The sequence below is a fragment of the Myotis nattereri genome (assembly GCF_964212035.1).
Source record: "Myotis nattereri genome assembly, chromosome: 5".
Taxonomy (NCBI): domain Eukaryota; kingdom Metazoa; phylum Chordata; class Mammalia; order Chiroptera; family Vespertilionidae; genus Myotis; species Myotis nattereri.
The window spans coordinates 19,652,596-19,676,545 of NC_138080.1; the positions used below are offsets into that span (position 1 = coordinate 19,652,596).

Here is a 23,950-nt window from a genome sequence, read left to right on the forward strand (position 1 = left end):
AGTCCCTTCTCCCCGTGCCTCCTCTTCCCTCCTCCATATGGAGCGGACGCGGACCTGAGCGCATTCCTCTGCTGCAAGCGCCCAGAACAGCGCCTGGCACAGAGCAGGGGCAGCTGGAGAAACTGAGGTTCAGAGAGGCCAAGGACGCCCAGTCACCCAGCTGGCGCCCCACCCAGAAAGGCCAGCCAGGCCTTGGTCCCTGCCCCCTGCCCCCCCCCCCCCGCCCCCGTCGCCTTCCCTTCACAGCCTGGGTGGGAGTGTTGAGATAACCCACCGCTCCCCGTTTCCTCCTGGCCAGGAAGGAGCCAGGCAGAGGAAGTATTAAGAGGAGTAATATAAACACTCCCCCTGTGGGCGGCTGGGTCCAGAAGGGGCAAGCCACCACCCAGAACAGACCAGCCAGCGGAGCAGCACCAGGGCACCCGGCGGCGGGCAGGCGGGCAGGCGGGGGGGCGGCAACCGGGGAGGAGATGGGCCTGGCCATGGAGCACGGAGCGGCCTATGCGCGGGCGGGGGGCAGCTCTCGGGGCTGCTGGTATTACCTGCGCTACTTCTTCCTCTTCGTCTCGCTCATCCAGTTCCTCATCATCCTGGGCCTGGTCCTCTTCATGGTCTACGGCAACGTGCACGAGGGCACCGAGTCCAACCTGCAGGCCACCAAGCTCCGGGCCGAGAGCCTGCACAACCAGCTCCAGGGGCTCTCGGGAAGCCACGTCAACCTGACCAAGGAGCTCAACCTCACCACCCGCGCCAAGGATAGCATCATGCAGATGCTGCTGCTTGCCCGCCGAGACGTGGACCGGATCAATGCCAGCCTCCGCCAGTGCCTGGCCGACCGGGTAAGGCTAAGGGCCTGACACTGGCCCTGGTGACCCCAGAAAGTCACCTCAGCTCTCTGAGCTTCCGTCTCCCCATCCACGGAATGGGAGTCACAGACCTTACTTTTTAAATTTAATCCTCACCTGAGGATTTTGTTTCCCTTGCTTTTCAGAGAGAGTAGAAGGGAAGGAAGGAGGGAGGGAAGGAGGGACGGAGGGAGAGAGAGAAAGGCATCCTGACTGAGGGCAGGGAGTGAACACAGCCCAGGGATGTGCCCTTAACAGGGAATCGAACCCGAGACCCTTTGGTGTGTGGGCCGATGCTCTAACCACTGAGAACACTGGCCAGCCCAGACCCTTCGTTTTGCATGAGGAGCCCTAACAGATCAGCAATGCATTCTTGTTTGTGTAAGTATATCCCATGCAACATTTTGGATATACTTATACTAACAAAAAGGATTCGTTATCTCTCAGGAATTCAAGTGTAACCGCACATCAGCCCTGGGCCCGTGGATTAATGCGCATAAGAGGCTCAGAATGTGCCAGCTGCAAACACACTGCAAACAAGAACTGGCTGGATAAAAACTCAGAGCGTGTGTCTCTTTCTTAGCAGTCAGTAGGGACGGCTGATTTTTGCCTTATGCTGGCGTCCGCTTGAGAAATAGTATCTCATTACGGAAGCCCAGGAGGTAGGGAGGAACCCTCAACCCTCTTGCAGATGGGGAAATGGAGGCTTGAGAAGGAGGTGGTTTTCCCGGGGGGCCAGAAGCAGGGGGCACACGTGGGGGTCTCATGGAGACTGTTACCCCTCGCACTCATGCCAAACTCATCGGGCCACCCCTGTGTTCCCTCACGCACACACTTACACACCGAACACGCTCTTTGTCTGTGGAGGTCTTAGCGCCAAGACCCTGATGGGGTGGGGGGGGTGCCTGGGGTTGGGGGGTTCCTGGGGGGGACAGCCTTGATGTTTCCCACCAGAGGGGCTCTGACCAGCTGGGGTGGGAGGTGGGGAGGACCAGCCTCAGATCACCCACCCTCCTCACGGCACAGGAAGGCCCCTCACATCCGCTCCAGAAAGGGCCCTGTCTTTGCTGCTCAGACCCAGGGCAGGGCGTGTCTCCTTTAGACTCCCCAATGGGGGCTGGTCCCCCTCATGCTCCAGGGCAGGGGGGGCCTCGCCTCAGGCCCCCGGGGAAGTATGGGTCTCCATCTGACCTTTGGAATGGGTGCAAGTCCCTCCTCAATCCCCAGAGCAGGGCGGTTCCCCTTCTGACCCCAGCAGGGGACGCACCCTCCTCAGACTCAGGGCAGAGCCGTGAATCCTGCGAATCCCCGCCAGCTCGTCCCCAGGACACACAGCACCATCCCAGCAGGAGCCACTAGGAAGGAATGGGGTCATAAAGTGTTAGGGACCACCCCCACCCCCCCCACCCCCCGGTCCTGACTCCCTGCTGTAGGTGATTAGAAATCTGAGAATCCAGATCTTTACAACTTTAAAATTGGAAAATCATGCTTTTCCCCCCGCTTTGAGTTGACAAATCCCTCTAGGCTTGAATCCCTCAGGGTTTTCTCTTGAGGGGATCCTGTCCCACGCCCCCACCCCAGGAGAGGGTGCTGATGGTTGTGGGGGAGCCCCTAGACCAGGGGTGGGCACACTTTTTGACTCGAGGGCCACAATGGGTTCTTAAACTGGGCCGGAGGGCCGGAACAAAAGCATGGATGGAGCGTTTGTGTGACCTAATATAAATTCAAAGTAAACATCATTACATAAAAGGGTACGGTCTTTTTTTTTTTTTAGTTTTATTCATTTCAAACCGACCGGATCCAGCCCGCGGGCCGTAGTTTGCCCACGGCTGCCCTGGACCCACCGGCCCTGCTCCAGCAGCCCGTGTCCGATGGTAGCAGATATGGATCTTGGTCTTTCCCCACTTCTGTCAGTGCTAAGAAACATGATTTTTTTTTTAATTTTCTGGAAATGCAACTGCATTTCTTGTCCTGGGACCCTGAAAGGGAAAGGAAAATTGAACTGTTCTAACTGCAAGATACACCTTTCTCACTTCCTCACTTCCCCTTCTGTGGCTAAGGCTTTTTAAAATATATGTGTGTGACTTAGCTGGTCTGGCTCAGTGGATGGAGCGTCAGTCTGTGGACTGAAGGGTCCCAGGTTCAATTCCGGTCAAGGGCACATGCTGGGGTTGTGGTCTCGATCCCCAGTGAGGGACATGCAGGAGGCGGCCAATCGGTGATTCTCTCTCATCATTGATTGTTTTTTATCTCTTTCCCTCTCCCTTTCTCTCTGAAATCAATAAAGATATTTAAATTATATATATATATGTTTGTATTGATTTCAGAGAGGAAGGGAGAGGGAAAGAGAGATAGAAACATCAATGATGAAAATCATCCATGGGCTGCCTCCTGCACACCCCCTACTAGGGATCGAGCCTGAAACCGGGGCATGTGCCCTGACTGGGAGTCCAACTGGCAACTTCTGGGTGCACCGGAGGACTCTCCACCAGCTGAGCCACACCAGCCAGAGTGTGGCTAAGGCTTTTGAAAGCAGAAGTCGCTGGAAATTTCCGAGCTATTTCTGTGCTTCCCTAACCCAGGGCATTCGCACAGGCCCAGCTTCCTAAGGACGAGCAGTAAGACAAGAATCCGCACCCTTCATATCTTTACTTGTTATATTTCTGCGGAGGGTTTTGTTCCAAAGCTCGGAAGGCATGGCCTTTGTGGAATCATAAGTTTCATTCACGTGCCGTGTACAATGGACCCATTTAAAGTGCACAGTTCAATGACTTTTGGTGCATTCACCGAGATGTGCAACCATCATCACAAATATCTTAGAATGTTTTTCATCACCCTAAAAGGAAACCCTGTCCCCATTAGCGGACACTGCACATCCCTCCCTCTCCCCAGCCCCTGGGAGCCATGAATCTGCCTTCTGTCCCTTATGGGTTTGCTTATTCTAGATATTTTATCTAAAAGAACCAGACACTACGAGGCCTCTTGTGACTAACTTCTGTCACTCGTCATCAAGTTTTCAAGGTCCGTCCACACTGGAGCAGGTGTCAGTGCCTCCATATGTTTATTGCCATATTGTATTAATCATAACACTTCTTTTTATAACATGTTTTTTAAATCCTCACCTGAGGATATTTTTTTCCATTCCATTTTAGAGTGGAAGGGAGAGAGGAGGGGAGGGGGGAGAGAGAGAGAGAGAGAGAGAGAGAGAGAGAGAGAGAGAGAGAGAAAGATCAATTTGTTTCCTGCTGCTCTGGCCCTGAACAGGGCTGGGGTCAAACCTGTAACCCTTCAGTTCCCAGGCTGACAATCTAACCGCTGAAACACTGGCCAGGTAATCATAACAACTTTAGAAGATCAGACCAGCTTTCCCTGTTAAGGAGCCATGCCCTCATGAACTAGGCCAGTGGTCGGCAAACTGCGGCTCGCGAGCCACATGCGGCTCTTTGGCCCCTTGAGTGTGGCTCTTCCATAAAATACCACGTGCGGGCGCGCATGTACAGCGCGATGGAAACTTCGTGGCCCATGCGCAGAAGTCGGTATTTTGTAGAAGAGCCACACCCAAGGGGCCAAAGAGCCGCATGTGGCTCTCGATCCACAGTTTGCCGACCACTGACGTAGGCCATCTGAGTGCTGGATCTGGGGCCTCAGCCCTGAGGGTCTGGGCAGTCCCGGGGTCAGGGGATGTCCCTCTGAGGTCTGGCCTGTGTCCTATCCGGGCAGAATGTCTACATGAACAACCAGAAGTACATGGCCGCCATTATCCTGAGCGAGAAACAATGCCAAGAACAGCTCAAGGAGACTAACAACAGCTGCAACGGTGAGTGCTCTGGGCAGTGGGGGGCCAGGGTGGGGGCTCCCCGATCCAGTTCCTTGGCAGCCCCCCAGCTTTCCTGCGCCCTGTCACCCTGTGCCTGCAGCCTTGCTCCTCGAGCTGAACCAGAAGACCAAGACGCTGGAGGTGGAGCTGGCCAAGGAGAAGGCCGTGTGCGCCAAGGACAAGGAGGGTCTGGGGCTGAGCAAGCGGATAGTGGAGGAGCAACTGGCCGAATGCGGCAAGGCCCGGGAGCAGCAGCGGCAGGAGCGACAGCTGGCCGAGAGTCATCTGCAGAAGGTGCAGTCCCTCTGCGTCCCACTGGACAAGGACAAGTTGGCGGTGGACCTGCGCAACCTCTGGAGGGACTCCATCATCCCGCGCACCCTCGACGCACTAAGCTACAGCCCATACCATACCATGGGCTCTGACCTGGTCTCCATACGGAGAACCTGCGACCAGATGCCTAACATCATGAGCACCAAGGTGGAGGAGCTGGCCCAGAGCCTGCGGTCTGGCATCCAGCGTGTGGCCCAAGAGAACGCAGACCTCCAGCGCCAGAAGCTGGAGGCTGAGCAGGCCCTGCGGGCCAGTCAGGAGGCCAAGGAGAAGATGGCGAAGGAAGCCCAGGCCAGGGAGGCCAAGCTGCAGGCCGAGTGTGCCAGGCAGACCCAGCTAGCGCTGGAGGAGAAGGCAGCGCTGCGGAAGGAGCGAGACAACCAGGCCAAGGAGCTGGAGGAGAAGAAGCGGGAGATCGAGCACCTCAAGATACAGCTGTCGGTCAGCAACTCCGCGCTGGACACCTGCATCAAGGCCAAGGTGGGCCAGCGGCCCCGGGTCCGGGTGGCGTTGGTGGTGATGTGAAGCTTGGTTTTGAAGTCTGTTGGAGTTGGGGTTAGTTAGTCACTTGAGAGTTTCATTGACATTAGGATAGGGACCAAGTCTCAAATGGGATCAACACCAAGGAAGAGTGTAGGGTTAAGACGGGAGTTGGAGGTAGGGTGGCTGTAGGGTCCAGGGTTCATTGAGGGGTGAATCTAGGATATCAGTTGCTTTATGATCAGGCTGAGCTGAAGCACTGAGGGTGGACTTAGAATTTAGGGGAGGGTCACACGTAGGTGGCTGTTGAGTCTAGGGTTGGTTTAAGGATTATGATTATGTATTTATTCATGTGGGATTTTGTTGGCATTAGGATTGGGGTAGAGTTTGAAATTGGGAATTACTGAGAAAGGGTAAAGGATTAGGGTTGAGTTTAGGCAGCTGGATGGGCCTCAAAATTAGTTTAGGGTGAAGAATAGGAATTAATTGAGGGTTGGTGTCAGGGTTGGGAATTGTTGAGCTGAAGGATCAGGGGGCAATGGGTTAAGGTTGTGAGTGACATTAGGGTTATAGTGAGGGTTAAGGCAGGCCTAGCAAAAGGTTTGATATGATATATAATTTGTGTTTAGAGTTGGGTCACAGTGAGTTCTTGGTGACTGCCATGTCTAGAGTTGGTTTGGACTAAGGTTTGGGTTCCATCTCATTAGTCTTAGAATTGGGATTGAGTTTGGAGTTTAGGTTATGAGACAAGGTTAAAAGTTGGGTCAGGGGTTGCATGCAGGGCAGCTGTTGGGTCCAAGGTTGGATGAGGAGTGAATCTAGGTAGGATGTCAGTGGCTTCGGGACTGGGTTGAGGTCCTGAAGCTGGAGTTGAGACTCAGGTGGGTGTAGGTGGCTTGTGGGTCTGGAGATGATCAGAAGTTTGGAGCCAAGAGTGGATGTAGGATTTCATGGGCATGAGGAGGGGTATTGACCATGCGTTTGGAGTTGAAGTTGTGTGGGGTCTGGGACGGCTGGTAGGGAGATGCGTTGGGCTGGCATTGGAATATATTTGAGGTGAAAGCTGAGGTGACCCTGGGTTAGGATGGGGATACATTGGGGTTGGGTGGGGCTCAAAGCTGGATCTAGAGGAGAGGTTGTGTGGATGCTGATCTTGGGGTGGGGCTGGGGTGGGGCTCTGTTTCAGGTAGAGACTGGGGGTCTAAGGTTGAGTTGGGGTTGAGCATCACCTTGGAAAGGTGTTTGTAGGTGGCCATTGTGGATCCCAGGGCTGGGGCTAGGGGAATGGGGTTGGGGGCCGGATTTTTCATAGTGGCTGGGTCTTGGTGATGGGTTAGATCTAAAGTTACTTCAGATCAGGTTTGTCATTGGGACTGGGTTTAGGATGGGGTTTGATTCTAAGGAAAGTTCCGTTTCATGTTGGGATTGGATTTTAGGTAATTAAGATCAGAACTGGTTTTGGATTTCAGGTTTGGGAGGATTGGTTCAAGGTTGTTCAAGGCATGGCATTGAGAATTGGGGCCCAGTGGTTTACCGAGTGGGTCGACTTCAGTCTGGAAGGGGCTGGGTTGGGTGATGGACTCAGGGTTATGGATTGGGGTCAGGTTGGCATGGAGACTGAGGCAGGCCAGCCCTGTAGAGTAGGGTCTCTGGGAGCTCTAAGCAAATCCAGTCCCTGGAATCCTCAGTCATTTTGAGGGCAGGTGGACACAGGTGACGATGCTACATCCATTGGCACATGTGTCCTCCGTGAGTACCTGTCCATGGGGTCCGCCCTGGAAGGACCTCAGAGCCAAGGGCACGGAGGGACAGGAATCTCCTTGGCACTCTGGTTCAGGGGTCCTGGCTTCCGCCAATCTCCCTCTATCCTTCTTCTCACAGTCGCTGCCGATGTCTGTGCCAAGACCTGTTGCTCCTGCCCCCAACCCCCAGCCTATCGGTGAGTGAGGGCAGAGCCAAAAAGGGGAGCTGCCATCTATCCCCAGGGGAAGGGGCTACTAAGGCAATAGGTTGGGCATAACACCCTCTCTCGGCAGACCCAGCCAGCCTGGAGGAATTCAAGAAGAGGGTCCTGGAGTCCCAGTGGCCCCCTGCAAGCAACGCAGTCGCATCCAGGTAAGATACTGGGCAGGTCTTAATCTCAATGCTTTGGTTCAGGACTAGGGGTGGAGAGAGGCTCATCTCATACTTGCTGCTTCCTTAATTGAGTGCCTGCTATGCACCAGGCCCTATGCTGGGCCCTGAGGACACCGCAGTTACATTCATGAAACTCCCTGAGTAGTGGGCAAGAGAGACAGCGATGGAGCCATGATAAGAGGAGTGACCAAGAGCCTACAATTATTAGGTGCTTAGTGTGAGCTTGGCACAGTTCTAAGCACTCTGCACTATTAACTCATTCCACCTATCACCTGTGAGCTACTATCTCACTTTCCGGATGAAGCGTGAGGCACAGAGAGGGTGTGCATCATGCTCCAGGTAGCACAGCTAGAGAGGAGCAAGCTGGGACCTGAACCCAGGTGATCGGACTCCAGAGAGGCAAGGGAGAGGCTCGGGGAGCAGGGGACCTTTGAGCTGGAGGATGGGCAGAAGCAGGCCGGGGAGGGCAGGTGGGACAGTGCTCCAGGCTGCATGAACCGTCAGGGCAAAGGCCCCGTGGCCTGGACTAGGGTGGGGGAGGGTGGCTGGCGTGGAGGAGGGGACGGAGGGAGAGCAGCATCTGAGAGTGACCCTGGCCCCTCACTCCACCCCTCACTTTCCACTTCTACAAAAATGGGGGCCTCTGAAATCAAGGGCATGAAAATGCTTTGCCAGCTGTGAAGTGCTGTCCCCCAGTGGCTAGAGCAAGGGGCTGGGGGCCTCAGCGGGGGAGCCTCAAGGGCGCCTGGCACATGCTCAGGTCATGGCTCCATGCCTCTGCCCCCCTCACCGCCTCCCAGGAACCGGTCATCCATCCAATGACACCCTGTTTCTCACAGGGAAGGTGACTCAGGCCGCACCCAGGCACACCCTGTGCACACTCCCCGTTCAGGGACACACTGCTGGCCTGGGACCCGGGGATTGGCGGTCCCATTTGCAGTTTAGAACCTGAAGTCCCAGGAGGGGACTCCAGAGCCTGCGGCTTTCTCCAATGGCTTTGCCACCGGACTATTGTCTGCCTGGGTCTATTTTAACCTCGGGTGCTAAATGCAGGCTGTGAGATCTGTTGTCGACTCAGGGCTCTCCACATGAGCCTCCATCTCCACTACGCCTCTTCTCACACCCCCGCTCTGTGGGAGCTCTCCCCCTTGAGGAACTGGTCCCCTCACTCTTTTTTAAAAAATATATCTTATTAATTTTTTACAGAGAGGAAGGGAGAGGGATAGAGAGTTAGAAACATTGATCCGCTGCCTCCTGCACACTCCCTACTGGGCATGTGCCCGCAACCAAGGTACATGCCCTTGACCGGAATCAAACCTGGGACCCTTGAGTCTGCAGGCCGACGCTCTATCCACTGAGCCAAACCGGTTAGGGTCCCTCACTCTTCCTGGGCCAAATCCCTCAGCCTCGGGCAGCCTGCAGACTGGGAAGCAAGAGGGTAGGGAGAAGCCCCTGCTCTGAGCAAACTGTCTTCCTTTCTCCATCCTGGCCGGGAGCCACCGTGGGGAGGAAGGAGGTGCTATTCTTATCCCCATTTCTCAGAGAGGGAACTGAGGCCCCAGGGAAGTGATCAGGCCGGCCATGCGTCAGCAAGTCAGGGCCAGAGCCAGGCCTGTCCAGTCCCAGCTGAGAACGGGGAAGCTCTTGACATTGTTTACCCCAAATGACGTCCCCCTGATGGGAAAACAATGTGCTCTCGACCCTGGGCCCCTCCTGCTCCTCTCGGCGGCGGGGCTGCAGGAAGGGCCTCTGGCTCGCTGGGCTCCAGCCTTGGCGAACCTTCCCTTGAGAAGGGCCGGGGATACGGGGATACGCAGGCTGGGTCATCAGTGTGGGTTTAAGTGCCGCTCCACCGGCCCCTCAGGGGTGACCGCAGGCCACTCTCTGGCCAGAGAATCATAGCAACCACATTTCAATGCACCCAATCAGGCCAGGTCCGAGGCCCAGCAGCAGATCAGCCCTCCACGGCCTGGGAATTGACTTCCTTCCCACTTTTATTCCTCTGCACTCGGAGAAAGTCTCCACTGGCGTTGACTCGCCCTAAGGCAGTGGTTCTCAACCTGTGGGTCGCAACCCCTTTGGCGGTCGAACGACCCTTTCACAGGGGCCGCCTAAGACCAGCCTGCATATCAGATATTTACATTACGATTCATAACAGTAGCAACATGACAGTTATGAAGTAGCAACGAAAATAATGTTATGGTTGGGTCACAACACGAGGAACTGTATTTAAAGGGCCAGAAGGTTGAGAACCACTGCTAAGGCCTCCCACACACATTGCTCTCAAGGCTGACCCAGGGCCCAGCATTGCCGAGACTTGAGCACGAGATCTTGCTTTTATAAAACTATATATATATATGTTTTTGTTTATTTTAGAGAGAGAGGAAGGGAGGGGGGAGAGAGAGGGATGTGAGAGAGACACATCAATTGGTTGCCTTCCGCATGAGCCCCAACCAGGGGATCCCACCCACAACCCAGGTACATGCCCTTGACCAGTAATCAAACCTGAGCCCCTCCGGTGCGCGGGGCAATGCTCTGACCACCGAGCACACTGGCCAGGGCACTCATCGCACATTTTAGGTCATTTTTATTCATGGCAAGTGCATGAGCTTCCCTTTACTTGTTAAGACTAGTGTCCAGTGGAGACCAATTTAATTAATTTAAAAAAACACACAATTGCGATGAAGACAAATATTAAGTAACTATTGGTGTAGGGACTGTGTGGCTGGACGGGGGAAGGCAGGATGTGGAGGCTGAAGGTGGGCGCTCAGCCTGGCTCTGAGCCAGGCACGCAGCACGTGGCTCCTTTGCTGCCCTCACAGTTACGATCTGTTTGTTCACTCGGCCCGTATGTCTTGAACCGTCGCTGGGTGCCAAGGACACAGGCAGGAGTAAGGCACAGGAACTCATGCCCTGGTGGGGCTCACCGTTCTGTGGGGAGACAGATAACCAACCAGACGAATGAGTCGCATAAGGCTTTATCAGGCCCCTTGGCAATGGGCGAGGCAGAAAAGGGAGGAGGACCCCAGCCTGTTGCTCAGTGGATAGAGCGTCAGCCTGCAGACTGAAGGGTCCCAGGTTCGATTCCCAGTCAGGGCACCTGTCCGGGTTGCAGGCTCGATCCCCAGCGTGGTGCGTGCAGGAGGCAGCCAACCAGGGGTTCTCTCTCATCACTGATGTTTCTCTCTCTCTCCCTTCCTCTCTGAAATCAATAAAAAATATGTATATTGAAAAAGAAAGAAAGGGGGTGGAGGGAGGATGAGAAAGTTAGAATTTTCCACAGGGGCCAGGGCAGGCTCCCCTGAGGACCGACATTTGAGCAGAGAACTAAAGGAGGTGAGGGAGGAGCCAGGATGGGGAGGACACAGCCAGGCAGAGAGCACAGCCCATGCAAAGGCCCTGAGACAGACCCAGGCCTGGTGAGTGAGTGAGGAGGCTGGGAAGGCTGGAGCTACCGATCAGAGACTGAGGGGAGGTGCGAGAAGGGGAAGAAAGGGGACCGGTCAGGTCAGGCCGGGCTCTGCGGCCATGGTGAGACACCGGGAGCCTGGCCGCTGTCAGCTGGAGCATGTGATCTGACTCAGGTGTCGGCACCCTCTGGTCCCGGTTGGAAGTGAAGGTGGGAGCCAGGGGTCAGTGTCAAGGCGACCCCACTGGTTCAGGTCAGCAATGGGGGCTTAGGAGCCTCAGTCTGTGAAAAATGGCAGCACACACTCCCTCGCAGACCGCTGGGCGGGCGTGAGTGAAGCGTGTGTCAGACAGAGGCTGGAGACGGCGTGGACAGGAGCCAGCGGAGGAACGTGAGCTTGGGCCCCAGGGAAGAGCCAGGGAAGGAAGGGAGGGGCCAGGGGAAGCGGGACTTGGCTGTGTCCCCTCCTCCCCCACCAGGAAATAGCCTCTAGGCCAACCCCTGACCCCTCAGGGGAGCCTTTGCCAGGCCAGGGAGGGGGAAGGGCATTCCCGACAGCTGCTGGATGGCTCCTGCAAAGGGTGGGGGCAGGGGGAGTGGAAGCGAGGTAAGAATAGCTCTTGGAGTTTGGGGGAACTATGGCAGGATTTGAGTCCTTGAAGAGGAGGTCTGGTGGAGAATAGTGGGTGGAACCTTGAATTCCAGACTATGAGGATCTGGCTTTGTCCTGGGCGGCCGGGCAGGGGGGTGGGGGGGGGATGGAGAACATGTGAGTAGGGACAGGCTCATAGAAAAACCTCCTGGGAATGAATGTGTGTGTGTGTGTTGGGGGGGGGGGGGGACAGGGGCTTTAGGGCAAACTCTTAGGATCCCCGAGCCTCAGGGAGTGCAGAGGAGAGAGAGGCAGGCCCCCTGCAGCAGAGGCCTGGCGCACAGCAGGTGGCCCCTCTGACCCTCGGACTTTTCTTCTGTATAATAAGCAGGCAGCCAGCTCAGTCCCAGCATCACAAAGAAGTTCAGTGGGAATCTATTGGGGAGGATGAACCCCAAAGGCGCTAACGAGTCCCCGGTAGCAACAAGGGGCTAGGATAGGGCCCCCACCTGTCTGTCCTTCTGTCTGACTGATGGACTATTGCATTCCCATCTCCTTTCTGCCCCAGTGGCTGAGAAGGCTCCGGGAAGAGGACCGAAGGCTGGTCCCGACTTGCGGATCTGCAGACCTGTGGCAGCGAGACACCCACCGCGTGGGACACAGTCAGGCGACCTCCGTGCAAACACACCACAGTGGGCACCCTTGGCCTGCACCCTATGCACATCCCACCCAGGGCCCCTAATACTCTCACAGGCCCACAACCACACAACACAACCCTTCAGCCACAGACATGGTGACGATGTCATACAGACACTCCTGCCAAACCCTTCCCCGCTATCACACCCCTCGACACACAGGCCAAGGCACCCACAGCACCCCTCACAGCCCTTCCCGTGCCCCTGCCACTCGTCCGATGCCTTATCTCCCCGACGCTTCCTCACCGCAGGCCTTCAGGCCTGGGACGTGAGAACAGGAAGCATCACCTCCATCCGTGGGAGTTTCCGGGCCCTCCTCGCACGCCAGGCAGCATCTGGTCCGAGGGCAAACACAGCCCACAGGCCCCCTCCTCGCTGGCAAGGGCGCTGCTCTGTCACTCCCTCTCCCCCAGACCCAGACCCGGCCCCGCCTGTGGTCCCTCTGCAATGCTAGTGGCACCCAATAAACCTTAGCAATCCCTTCAAAGACACCAGAGTCGTGATTTATACTTTAAAAAGGCACCACCTGGCCGTAACCGGTTTTGCTCAGTGGATAGAGCGTCGGCCTGGGGACTGAAGGGTCCTGGGTTCGATTCCGGTCAAGGGCATGTACCTGGGTTGCGGGCACATCCCCAGTGGGGAGTGTGCAGGAGGCGGCTGATCGATGTTTCTCTCTCATCGATGTTTCTAACTCTCTATCCCTCTCCCTTCCTCTCTGTGAAAAATCAATAAAATATGTTTTTTTAAAACCCCCACAAACATATTTAAAAATAAATAAGTAAATAAATAAATAAAAAGGCACCACCTGGCCTTGAGCAAGAAGACCGGAAAGAAGACAAATGCTGGAAAACTCCCACCCCAACCACCCTGGGCCAGAGGAGCTCCAACCAGGAACAACATGGGGGTGCACCAGCTCCCCGCAAGGTCTGGGCATCTCTGTGGGAAGAGACAGAATTGTTGTCAATTTTGTTGTTGTTGTTTTATTTTTTTAAGAGAAGCCACTTTTTTTTTTAATATGTTTTTATTGATTTCAGAGAGAGAAGGGAAAGGGAGAGAGAGAAACGTTGATGAGAGAGAATCATTGACCAAGCTGCCTCCTGCACGCCCCACCAGGGACTGAGCCAGCAACGCGGGCATGTGCCCTGACCCAGGATGGCACTGTAACCTCCTGGTTCGTGGGTCAACACTCAACCACTGGGCCACACCAGCCGGGCTGATTCTGTGTCTCTCCCAGGCAGTTTCTTACCATGCAGATTACCGCTTTGTAGCTTTCATCTTTCTACATTTGCAAAGATTCCCCCAAGTCTTGATGATAATGCTCCGCGGAGGTGGCCACCGCCTGTCCTGAATCGCAGGAACTCCTCCCTGCCAAAATTATTCCAGGAACAAAATCACAAAAGTCTCAGGCCATTTGTTTTGTTTTGTTTTGTTGTTTGTGGCGAGAGGGGGTGCCAGAAAGGACGGCAGCCTGCTTTGGGAGCACTGCCACGCGGTGATCGCCAAGCTAGCCGGCAGCGGGGCAAACACAGCAGAGACACAGGGAAGTCACACTGTGTCCAGGAGATTGGGAGCGGTTAAAGGCCATGGCACCGGCTGCTCGTGAGGATGGGAAGAAAGGGCATTTCCTTCGGGACTGATAGGAATGAAAACATCGCCATAGTCCTTCTGGAAATTAGGGTGGCGAGATGATATAGATATAGATATAGATATAGATATAGATATAGATATAGATATAGATATAGATATAGATATATAGATACAGATACAGATACAGATACAGATACAGATATAGATATAGATATATAGATACAGATACAGATACAGATACAGATACAGATACAGATACAGATACAGATATAGATATAGATATAGATATAGATATATAGATACAGATACAGATACAGATACAGATACAGATACAGATACAGATACAGATATAGATATAGATATAGATATAGATATATAGATACAGATACAGATACAGATACAGATACAGATACAGATACAGATACAGATATAGATATAGATATAGATATAGATATATAGATACAGATACAGATACAGATACAGATACAGATATAGATATAGATATATAGATACAGATACAGATACAGATACAGATATAGATATAGATATAGATATAGATATAGATATAGATACAGATATAGATATATAGATATATAGATATAGATTATTGATTTCAGAGAGGAAGGGAAAGGGAGAGAGAAACATCCATGATGAGAGAGAATCATGGATTGGCTGCCTCCTGCACGCCCCCTACTGGGGATCGAGCCCATAAGCCAGGCATGTGCCCTTGACCGGAAACCAGCCTGGGACCCTTCAGTCCACCCTATCCACTGAGCCAAACGGGCCAGGGCAGTGTGGCTATTTAATCAAAGTAAAGATGCACCCACCCTTTGACTCAGTTACCCTATTCCTGGGGTCTTATCTCTAAAAATGTAAAGACTCCAGGGTGGGCTGGCGGGGAGGGTGGGGGGAGAGGGGGAAAGCAAATGCCACTGACAGAAAAACAACCTAAAATTGTGATCTAGAATCTCAGCTGGTACCCGCCCCTCCCCCCTCCTTGATTCCCTCCGAGCCCATCCCCTGGGACCCAGGACAGGGAGGGGGGATGAGTCATGAGGAGCCAGGGCTGAGCACACGCTTAGGGCAGGCACGTCTGGACGGACAAAGGAGCGATACTTCCTGGATGCGGAAGCGCGGGTGAGAGAGACCGCTGCTGCAGGAAACACTCGGCTGCCCCCCCAACCCGCCCGGCCAAGTCAGGGCAGGCGGGTGAGCCAGGCCAGGCCGCCCAGACAGACCAGACTGGAGGCTCCAAGGAAGTGGGACATCCGTGACCCCGAGTCTACTGCCTGAGCAGCCTGAAGTGGCCTGCTGATGCCGGCTAGTCCCAGCAACCATAAGAGTTTGGGTTCTGGAGCCAGATATCCCTGATCCAAATTTTGGCCCAGTCCACCTCAGCCTCCACTTTCTTATCTGAAAAATGAGTGCGATGTCATCGTTCTAAACTCTCTGGACACTTGGGTCCAGGCCTGTAATGCGTGGCTGGTCTCTCCCACTCAGAGCATCCCAGGGTGTCACCTCTCCCACCAGTCCCCATACCACCCCTGGCTCAGTCCTCCAACACCTGGACTCAGCCGCTGCCTCCGTTACGGCCCCCGGGCTGGTCCAGAAAGATCTTTCCATCCGGGATTTGACCACACCCCTCTCCTTACACCCTCCATGGCTCCCCATTACTCTGAGCACCAAATCCAGCTCCTCGGCTCTCTCGTGCCCCTTCCCCCTTGTGCAATGAGCCCTGGCCTCCAGCTGCCCTGCACATTTAGTTCTCTGACTAGACTCGCCAACTCTTCGTTGTAATGTGTGCTGTACCCTCAGACTGGAATGCCTTTTCTTTTTTTTTTTTCTTTTTTTTTTAAATATATTTTATTGATATTTTACAGAGAGGAAGGGAGAGAGATAGTTAGAAACATCGATGAGAGAGAAACATCGATCAGCTGCCTCCTGCACACTCCCCACTGGGGATGTGCCCTCAACCCAGGCACATGCCCTTGACCGGAATCGAACCTGGGACCCCTCAGTCCGCAGGCTGACGCTCTATCCACTGAGCCAAACCGGTTTCGGCAGGAATGCCTTTTCTTGCCTGACAAATCCTTTTTCCTCCAAGGCCCACCCCCACCCCCGCCCCCCGGGGTTCCACCTCCAGGCAGCTCTCCTGGGTGCACCAGGGGCAGCCCTCCCGTCCCCTGGGGCTGCCCCGGCCCATCCCTCACTCTTCCTGGCTCTGATCCTGCAGCTCTGACTCACCCAGGCTTGGTGGCTCTCTGGGGAGGGGCAGGGACCGAGTACCAGTTGGGAGCAATTGGCAGACCCCCTCCCTGACCCTGTGGTCCAGCCGCTGGGTGAGGTTCTGACTCTTTGGGGATTTCCTGTGGCCTCTATAAATAACCCCCATGGCTGCTTCCCACAAACCACCTCACCCTTCTTGGAAAAAATGGACAGTAGCCAAGGACCTTGGTCCAGCCCTGTGCCAGGGCCTAGGGCAGTGATGGCGAACCTTTTGAGCTCGGCGTGTCAGCATTTTGAAAAACCCTAACTTAACGCTGGTGCCGTGTCACATATAGAAATTTTTTGATATTTGCAACCATGGTAAAACAAAGACTTATATTTTTGTTATTTATTTTATATATTTAAATGACATTTAACAAAGAAAAATCAACCAAAAAAATGAGTTCTTGTGTCAGAGGTGTCATAGGTTCGCCATCACTGGCCTAGGGGGAGGCCGGGGGGGGGGCTCAGGCATCCTGCCCCGAGCGGCTCCGCCCCTCCTGGACCACGCCCACCCTTCCTGGGAGCCCCCAGACCCTCCCCGTGCGTGACATCTGGACGACTACCCCCCAAGGGACCGACATCATTGCTTTCCTTCTCTGGGCATCAATTGCTTTTCTGAAAAATGGGCGTAATATCCATGGACTCAGCTCTCAGTAACCCTTTCCATCCAGAAGCACCCCATTCAGGGGCGATCCCAGCTGCTGCATAAGCAAAGAAATCAGTAAATAGTGACATATTGCAATGAAGTCCGCGAGGACATGGGAGCCTCCTAAAGACCCTCTCATGCCCTTTGTGGGCGGGCCCTGGACAGCTCCCAGGCTCTGCTCACCTGTCCCCTGGAATCTGAGCGATTGTGTCAACTGCTGGAGGTGGAGGTCTTTTTCTGATTCTGGAAAAGATCCTGACCCTATTGGAAACTCAGTTTCCGCCTCTGGCAGGGAGAGTTGACTATCCGTAAACCGCCAGATGGGTGTAGAAGCCCGAATCCCTAGAACCTAGGGGGCTGGAACTCTGGCGGAGGACTGCCAGGCACCTCCTTGTTAGAGCAAGGCGCCCTCTGCTGGCTTGTCAGCGCCATAGCAGGCCCTCCTAAAGTCCCAGAATAAAAGGCCTGGAACTCACCCCACAGGTCCCTAACCAGGGCACCCCTCATTGTAAATTCACACGGCAGCCATCAGGCCTCACTGGAAGGAGCTAGATCTCTAACGAGGGGAGAGGCGATGCTTGCTTGCTTCTGTCCATGTTCCCAGCACCCTGCACTCGGCCTGTGGCACAGAAGGCCCACCGTGAACTCAGTCAAACAGACCTATGTGCAAATCCCAAAGCGGGGGACCTCCACCACCAACTACTATCCCGAGTCTGTTTCCTCGTCTTTAGAACCGCCCGCTGCAGTGTGCTTTATGAAGATCCAGGAAAAGGATGTGCACAATTCTATCCATAGAGGGTACTTGGTAAATATTCGCTAAATGAGTAAAGGAATGAATCAATCAATCGACAGAGACTAATAACCTTGGAAAGGAAGTAGAGCTCCCAGGATTTTGCAAGTCACTTTTAAGATACAAGAGACAAAGTTCCAAGATTAATATTAAAAAAGGAATGACAACCCGCAGAGCAATAAACACACAAAGTTTGCAGAATACACAAGATAAAACATATTTTACAGGCGCACTCACAAGTATACAAACACTCAAAGTTCTAGAAGGACATAAGTTATGCTGTGACACCAGTGGCAGTGGGGGGAGGGTTTCCACGTTTCCGGATCACCTGAGATTTTTTTTCCTTTGGTATTTACAAAATACATTAAAACTACGAAAAACAGACCCCTGCGACTCTCCTAACTCCCTCCCAACCCTCACGGCTACTCCCGCAGGATCAGGTGCCCAAAGGGACCTCTGCTCAGCCCCACTCGAGGGCCTGAACCCCAGCAAGTCCCCGTGGGGGAACCTGGCCAGCTAGAGCGTGGTCACCATCAGCAATAGGGAGCTCACTCGTGTTTTGCGGTCAAGGCCTTCCCCAAGGAAATGAAAACCTCGCTTGGCCTGAGCTATTCCCAGGCGTCTCCAGGCTCTGGGTGTCCATCCAGCCTGGCTCAAGCTTCAGCGGTCCCCTCATTTGCCCACGCAGAAGTCCCGGAAGATGATGTCCAGGATCTCCTCGGTGCCCCCTCCACCGTGGAGGCGGGCCAGGTGTCCCCGGGCGACGCGCAGCGCCTCGGCGGCCAGGGCCACATCTGTAGCTTGCTTGTAGCGGCTAAGGGCATCCAGGCAACCCTGGAGGTGATGTTGGTGCCTTGCCCGCGTCAGAAGTGGTGGGCCTGTGGACGGGTTCCCACACCTGCAAGGGACAGAGAACATGGTCTCTCTTAGCTTTATAACCATGGCTCAAAGGGGGATGAGCATGCTCATTCTGCAGAGACAGAACTGAGACAGGCATGTGCCCAGAGCCGGGGCTCAGCCCCCACTTGAACTTGGGTAGAGGCTGTGGGGTGGGCAAGGTGAGGCTCACACTATAGCCAGCTCCTTCCTCAATGCCTCCAGGAGGCCGTCCAGCCCCTCCCCGGTCAGGCAGGACAGCAGCAGGTGGGGGGGCAGCTCAGGGCTGAGGGCTGGACCCCCAGGGGGCAGCAGGTCCGACTTGTTCAGCACCAGCAAGAGGCGCTGGCTGTTCCCATTGGGGCTCCGAGCTACCGCGGGGGTGACAACCGTGTCCAGGAAGTTGCAGCTGGACGGAGAGGCCAGGTCAGAGGCGTCGAGCACGGCCAGAATGAGGTCAGCCTGCTCCAGCCTGGGGGAGCAGGGAGAATCAGCTGAGAAGTGACCCCAGAGTAGAGCAATTTCGGGAACTGGGCTGAGTGTGGGGGCGGGGCAGAGCATTGGGGGTAGGGGTGGGGCTGAGTGTCGGGGGTGGAGCCGAACATGTGGGCAGAGCCAAAATCTAAGGGCTGCTCTCCCCAAATCAGAGTCCCCAGTTAAATCTCTGATTCAAGAAGAAAGAATAATAAATACAACAGGGACAGGAAGGGGCACATTTCCCTCTCCCACCACCCTGTCTGCCCGCCCACCCACCTCTCTCGGGCGCGCCGCACACCCTCCTGCTCCACCGGCCCCTGACCCTCCCGCAGCCCTGCCGTGTCGCTCAGCAGCGCTGGGAACCCGGCCAGGTCGACAGGGGTCTCCAGCACGTCACGGGTGGTCCCCGGCTCTGGGGACACGATGGACACTGGCTTCCGGCCTGGGGAGGGGAAGGGGGTCAGAGAAAGGGGCGGAAGTCAGTGAAGACAAGGGAGCCCCTCTCCCAGCTCCAGTCCCTGGCCGGCGAGAGCTTTCGTCCTCCCTGGCCCTTCCCCCACACCGCAGCAGCTCAGGCCCGCCCCCGGCCCCCCTCCCACGCACTGAGTAGGTTTACTAGGCTGCTCTTGCCCGCGTTGGGGGGTCCCGTGACCACCACGTGCGCCCCTGAGCGCAGCCGCTGCCCGCGCCTGGCATCTCGCAGGTGTGTGTCCAGTGCCACTTCGAGCTCTCGCACTTGGCTGTCAGCTGTGGACGAAAGAAAGAGAGGAGGGAGGGAGGGGGCTTCTAGGGGCTGAAATGCCAGGTGTCCCCAGCCGTGACCCCCAGGCCAACACACCTCGCTCCAGGATGCCCTCCTCCAGGTTGTCATCCTCCCCAAAGTCGATATAGGCCTCCACATGGGCCAGAGCCTGGGGGAGGGGAGGTATGAGGTGTTATCACCCAGGAACCCACCCCCTAGCCCCCCAATTTGCCCAGGTCCAGCCTGACTTGGGGGATCAGGTTGGAGGTTCATAGACCAGATGCTCTCATGCAGGGGATGGGCAGATGGGGGTCTCCGAGGCAGAGGATGGGCAAACGGGGACTTGCCTTGGTGAGGGTCTCTGCCCAGCCACCGCAGAGCTGACCCAGCTCCCCGTCCAGCTGCCTCAGGGCCTGCCGCCGCTGTGCCTCCGTCTCCGCATGGATCAGATCCGCCAGCCCCTCCACCTCCGTCAAGCTCAGCTTCCCGTGGGCAAAGGCCCGTCTGGTGAACTCACCCGCCTCCGCAGGCCGCAGCCCTGGCACCCTGCCTGCGGGACGGCCCCGGGTGCTGAGACCCTGGCCCCCACCCAGGCCCCCTGGCCGGGCCAGACCTCGAACCCCAGGCTGTAGACTCACCCAGGGCCTGCAGGACGCCACTCACCACTGCGGGGCCTCCATGCACGTGGAACTCCGCACAGTCCTCACCCGTGAAACTGTGGGGACCTGGTGTGGTGAGGAGGGAAGGGCATAGGCTGGGCAACCGCTTGAGATGGTCTACCGGGTCCTGGGAGCTACAGCAGGCTCGGGGTCTGAAGGCGCTCACCTGGGAACCAGAGCACCAAGGCGCGGTCCAGCGGCTCCCCGGAGCGGGGGTCGGTGAGCAGGCGCAGGCTGGCGCTGCGGGCGCGGGGCAGCTCCCGGGGTGCAGTCAAGCTGCGGAGGGCGTGCCCGCTGGCAGGGCCGCTGGTCCGGATCACGGCGATGCCACAGCGGCCTTGGCCAGAGCTCAGCGCGAAGATGGTGGCCCCGGACCCAGGAGCCGGGGCGCCGCTGCCCTGGCGCGCGCACGGTCTGGGACAGGAGAGGAGAGAGACAGTGCATCGTGGAGGCTCTGCCGCAGAGCAGGCAGGTGGATCGAGGGTTCGACGGGGGAGAAATGCCCCAAGTGCAAGCAGCCTCTGCGGCTGGGGGGGGGGGGGGGGGAGACCGGAGGGCCTGGGGCCAGAGGGTGAGCGGATTGAGGACCCTGAGGCCGGGGGACTGCGGCAGGGGGCGGAGTAGGTGGGGGCTTGGAAGAACTCGAAAGCTCGGCTCTGCCGCAGGGAACTGAGCGCCCCCAAGCCCCACGGAGAGGACTTGTAGCCCAAGCGACGCCCCACGCTGACACACCCCTTCCCCGGCCATCCCACCTGCAAGGCCCACGTGCCGCCCGGGCTACCAGCGTCCAGAGCCCCCGCCACATGGATTCCCAGCAGCGACCGGCCCGCCTGCCCAGCCCAGAGGTTGCGAGTCCGGACGGGAGGCCCCGCCCACTCCGCAGCTGGATGGTCAAGTGCTCGAGGATTCGCGGCTGCCATTGGGCCCCTCAAAAGACGGACCGGCCAACCCACTGAAGATCTGCGTTTCTATTGGCTGGTGCCTGGGAAAGAGGCAGGGCCTGCACGTGGGGTTGCAGCGAAATCGTTTCCCCTGGCAACACTAGACGGAATTTTTAAGATCCTAGAGCTGCGGGCATCCGAAATGCCAGAAAGGAGGGGTGGGAGGAACGCGGGCGCTGAGCGGTAGGAATGACAGAGGTGAGAGTTCGAGTCCCGTTTCTCTCTCGAGCTACTCCGTAGCATTAGGTGAAGCAAGAGCATTTCAGAGGCCCAGGGGGACAGTCCCGGCGCTGGGCAAATCTTCTGGGAAGATGCCCACTTGTTTTCCCGGGGCTCTCCAGGTTTGCATCCCTTCCCAGCTTTCTCTCCCGCCGCTCCCTCGGCCTCCAATGTCCTTCCTCAATTGCCAAATGCATCCTCCGGGCCTGGCTCCAAGGCCGCCTCCCGGAACCCCCAGCACAGCCCTCTCTCCCCTGGCCCCGGCCTGCTCCTGCAGAGCTGAATGTCGTCTGCCTCGGGACCCGCGCCCCTCCCTCCCCCATCGAAAGCCAGAAACGTGAGTCTCGCGATTACTTTCAGGTTAACTTAGGAGAACGTGGGATCGTAGCAGAAGGAAGAGCTGACGGTGGAATTCCAGGCACTGGCTGGGCGGGGTCTCGGGGACGCTTTCTCATGGCCAATTCTTCGGTTCTTGGATGGAGCGGGCGGGCAGAGCACCTGCATTTGGGAAAGAATCGGTAGGAAAGGCTCGAGTTCTCTTTTCTCCCACGCCCCGCCCTGCTCAGCTTTTAACTTTGTAGAAAAGGGACTAACAATGCACTCGCTGTCTCTGAGCTGCTCCATCTGTCACAAGTATACATCAGGCGTCTACTGTGTGCATTCTGAGAACCAGAACGGGCACCTGCCCTCGCTGGGCTCTCTCTAAGGGAGGAGGCAACTCAGGATGGGCAGGAGTCTGGGTGCCAGGCACCATACAGGACGCCCAGTTAAATGTGAATTCCAGATAAACAATGAATAATGCTGTGTCCCATGTAATATTTGGGACCTACTAAAGATCTATTCGTTTATCTGAAACTCACATTTGTAAAAAGTAATATAAACTGCTCTGGCCTGGTAACCCAGTTGGTTGGAGCCTTGCCCCCCTAGTCCAAGGTTGTGGGTTTTATTCCTGGTCAGCGCATATACAAGAAGCCACCAATGAATGCATAAATGAGTGGAACAGCAAATGGACGTTCCTTCCTCTCTCTTCATCAATTAAAAAAAAAAAGTAATATAAACGGAGTCACTTTAAAATGGAGCAGAAAAAAAGAAAGAAAGCAAACAAAAATTTTAAAAAAAATTAAACTAAAACAAACAAAAAGACAGAAGCCCGGCTGGTGTTTCTCAGTGGCTGAGTGTTAACCTATGAACCAGGAGGTCCCGGGCAGGGCACATCCCCGCGGTGCAGGAGACAGGAGACAGCTGATGGATGATTCTCTCTTATCACTGATGTTTCTCTTTCCCTTCCTCTCTGAAATATATATATATATATATATATATATATATATATATATTTTTTTTTTTTTTTTAAAGAGAGAAAAATAAATAAAATGGAGGAGAAGCCGCCATCCCAAAGGAACTGCTTTGCCTGTCTTATGCCGCAAATCTTTGGACTGGGTCTAAGCAAACGTATTTTCTGAAGAACTATTTGCAAAGATAAGGAAGGTATTATGACTACCGGACTGCAATTTTAAAACATTGTTTAGAGTTAACATCACTGTTCTCTGCACCAGTAGAAACGCCTTCCTGCTGACGATGTCATTGTTCGCCTTCTCTTTCTCATCAATACCCATTGCCTTCGTCTCCTAATTGCAACACTGTTTGGACTTCTGCCCTAATAAGCCCATCCCAAATAGCTATTCTTATTGATCTCAAATAAATGCTTTTTGCTTCTCACTTTGAAAGGCCTTTTATTTTTTAGGAAAACATATCTAAATAACTGGGAGGACTGTGTTTTTATTTGCTAAGCTGGCAACTCGATCCAGTCCTTCCCGAGACGGTTACATCCTGGTGGATGCACGCGTGGACTGAAGGAAGAGGGGGTGAAGGACGTCCTGGGCAGTGTTCTAGGGCAGGGCTGAGGGCTGAGACAGGACCTGCTATAATTATTCACATTCCTGCTGTGGTAGTTGTCAGTTATTGTTACCCGGAATCTCCCCAGACCAGGCCTCCCCCGCTTAATGTCTTGTTCTAGTTCAATCACTCCCATCTCAGATTCCAAACGCGCCTCTTCGGATGGGGAAACTCAGGAGGAGAATCCGGAGCGGGCGGAGACGAGAACCAGAATCTGGAGCGGGCGGGGACAAGACCCAGAATCTGGAGCGGGCGGGGACAAGAAGGGGAATGCACCTTCGGTGCGGTGCGGGCGGGAACGAGCACCAGAGCGTGAGGTGGGCGGGCGAGAACGAAACCTAGAAAACAACTAGGGCGGAATTGAGGATCCAAGAGCGACGTGCGCGGGGCCGAGCAGGAGAGGCCAGGCTCGGCGCGGGCGGGGACGAGAAGCAGCGTTCGGGCACGCGGAGACGCAGCCGGCGCGGGCGGGCGCGGCCTTTGTCTCCTCCTCTGGGGCGCTCCGGGGCTGCACCGGCCCCATGTGCCCGCCGACCCCCGGCGTC

The 23,950-nt window shown here is 55.5% G+C and overlaps 2 protein-coding genes and 1 long non-coding RNA gene across 6 annotated transcripts; 2 read left to right on the forward strand and 1 right to left on the reverse strand.

Annotated features, from left to right (window-relative positions):
- Positions 1-242: 242 nt before the first annotated feature.
- Positions 243-13,063, forward strand: PLVAP (plasmalemma vesicle associated protein). Of its 3 annotated transcripts, none has more exons than XM_081092434.1 (7): positions 243-318; positions 579-839; positions 4,566-4,662; positions 4,763-5,475; positions 7,357-7,414; positions 7,512-7,590; positions 12,181-13,063. In XM_081092434.1, exons 2-7 carry the CDS (start codon positions 609-611, stop codon positions 12,185-12,187), a joined length of 1,185 nt encoding a protein of 394 aa, XP_080948560.1. In that variant the 5' UTR covers positions 243-318; positions 579-608; the 3' UTR covers positions 12,188-13,063. The 3 variants fall into 3 exon arrangements, 2 of the variants coding, with proteins under 2 accessions (XP_080948560.1, XP_080948559.1); XR_013996063.1 differs by lacking the exon at positions 243-318 and adding an exon at positions 11,336-11,411 and having other exon boundaries at positions 368-839; positions 12,181-13,055; XM_081092433.1 differs by lacking the exon at positions 243-318 and having other exon boundaries at positions 374-839.
- Positions 13,064-17,801: 4,738 nt separating this feature from the next.
- GTPBP3 (GTP binding protein 3, mitochondrial) lies at positions 17,802-21,232 on the reverse strand. 2 transcript variants are annotated; one of them, XM_081092432.1, is made up of 9 exons: positions 21,105-21,232; positions 20,519-20,766; positions 20,332-20,418; positions 20,041-20,243; positions 19,790-19,862; positions 19,582-19,698; positions 19,228-19,393; positions 18,668-18,946; positions 17,802-18,496 (listed from the first exon to the last, which is right to left on the reverse strand). In XM_081092432.1, exons 1-9 carry the CDS (start codon positions 21,155-21,157, stop codon positions 18,271-18,273), a joined length of 1,452 nt encoding a protein of 483 aa, XP_080948558.1. In that variant the 5' UTR covers positions 21,158-21,232; the 3' UTR covers positions 17,802-18,270. The 2 variants fall into 2 exon arrangements, with proteins under 2 accessions (XP_080948558.1, XP_080948557.1); XM_081092431.1 differs by having other exon boundaries at positions 19,555-19,698.
- A 162-nt stretch (positions 21,233-21,394) lies between these two features.
- On the forward strand, positions 21,395-23,236 carry LOC308520032. Its single transcript, XR_013996064.1, has 3 exons — positions 21,395-21,634; positions 21,873-22,030; positions 22,866-23,236. It is a non-coding gene; the product is annotated as an uncharacterized lncRNA (long non-coding RNA).
- The last annotated feature ends 714 nt before the right edge of the window (positions 23,237-23,950 follow it).

What these genes read in the sequence shown, in the direction of transcription:
- PLVAP (XM_081092433.1), top strand. Translation starts at nt 471, where the DNA reads ATGGGCCTGGCCATGGAGCACGGAGCGGCCTATGCGCGGGCGGGGGGC. An exon ending in GCCAGTGCCTGGCCGACCGG is followed by an intron (nt 840 to 4,565) that starts GTAAGGCTAAGG and finishes CTATCCGGGCAG; the next exon opens with AATGTCTACATGAACAACCA. An exon ending in GACTAACAACAGCTGCAACG is followed by an intron (nt 4,663 to 4,762) that starts GTGAGTGCTCTG and finishes CTGTGCCTGCAG; the next exon opens with CCTTGCTCCTCGAGCTGAAC.
- GTPBP3 (XM_081092431.1), bottom strand. Translation starts at nt 21,157, where the DNA reads ATGTGGCGGGGGCTCTGGACGCTGGTAGCCCGGGCGGCACGTGGGCCT. An exon ending in CTTGGTGCTCTGGTTCCCAG is followed by an intron (nt 20,419 to 20,518) that starts GTGAGCGCCTTC and finishes TCACCACACCAG; the next exon opens with GTCCCCACAGTTTCACGGGT. An exon ending in TGGCGTCCTGCAGGCCCTGG is followed by an intron (nt 20,244 to 20,331) that starts GTGAGTCTACAG and finishes GCCGTCCCGCAG; the next exon opens with GCAGGGTGCCAGGGCTGCGG.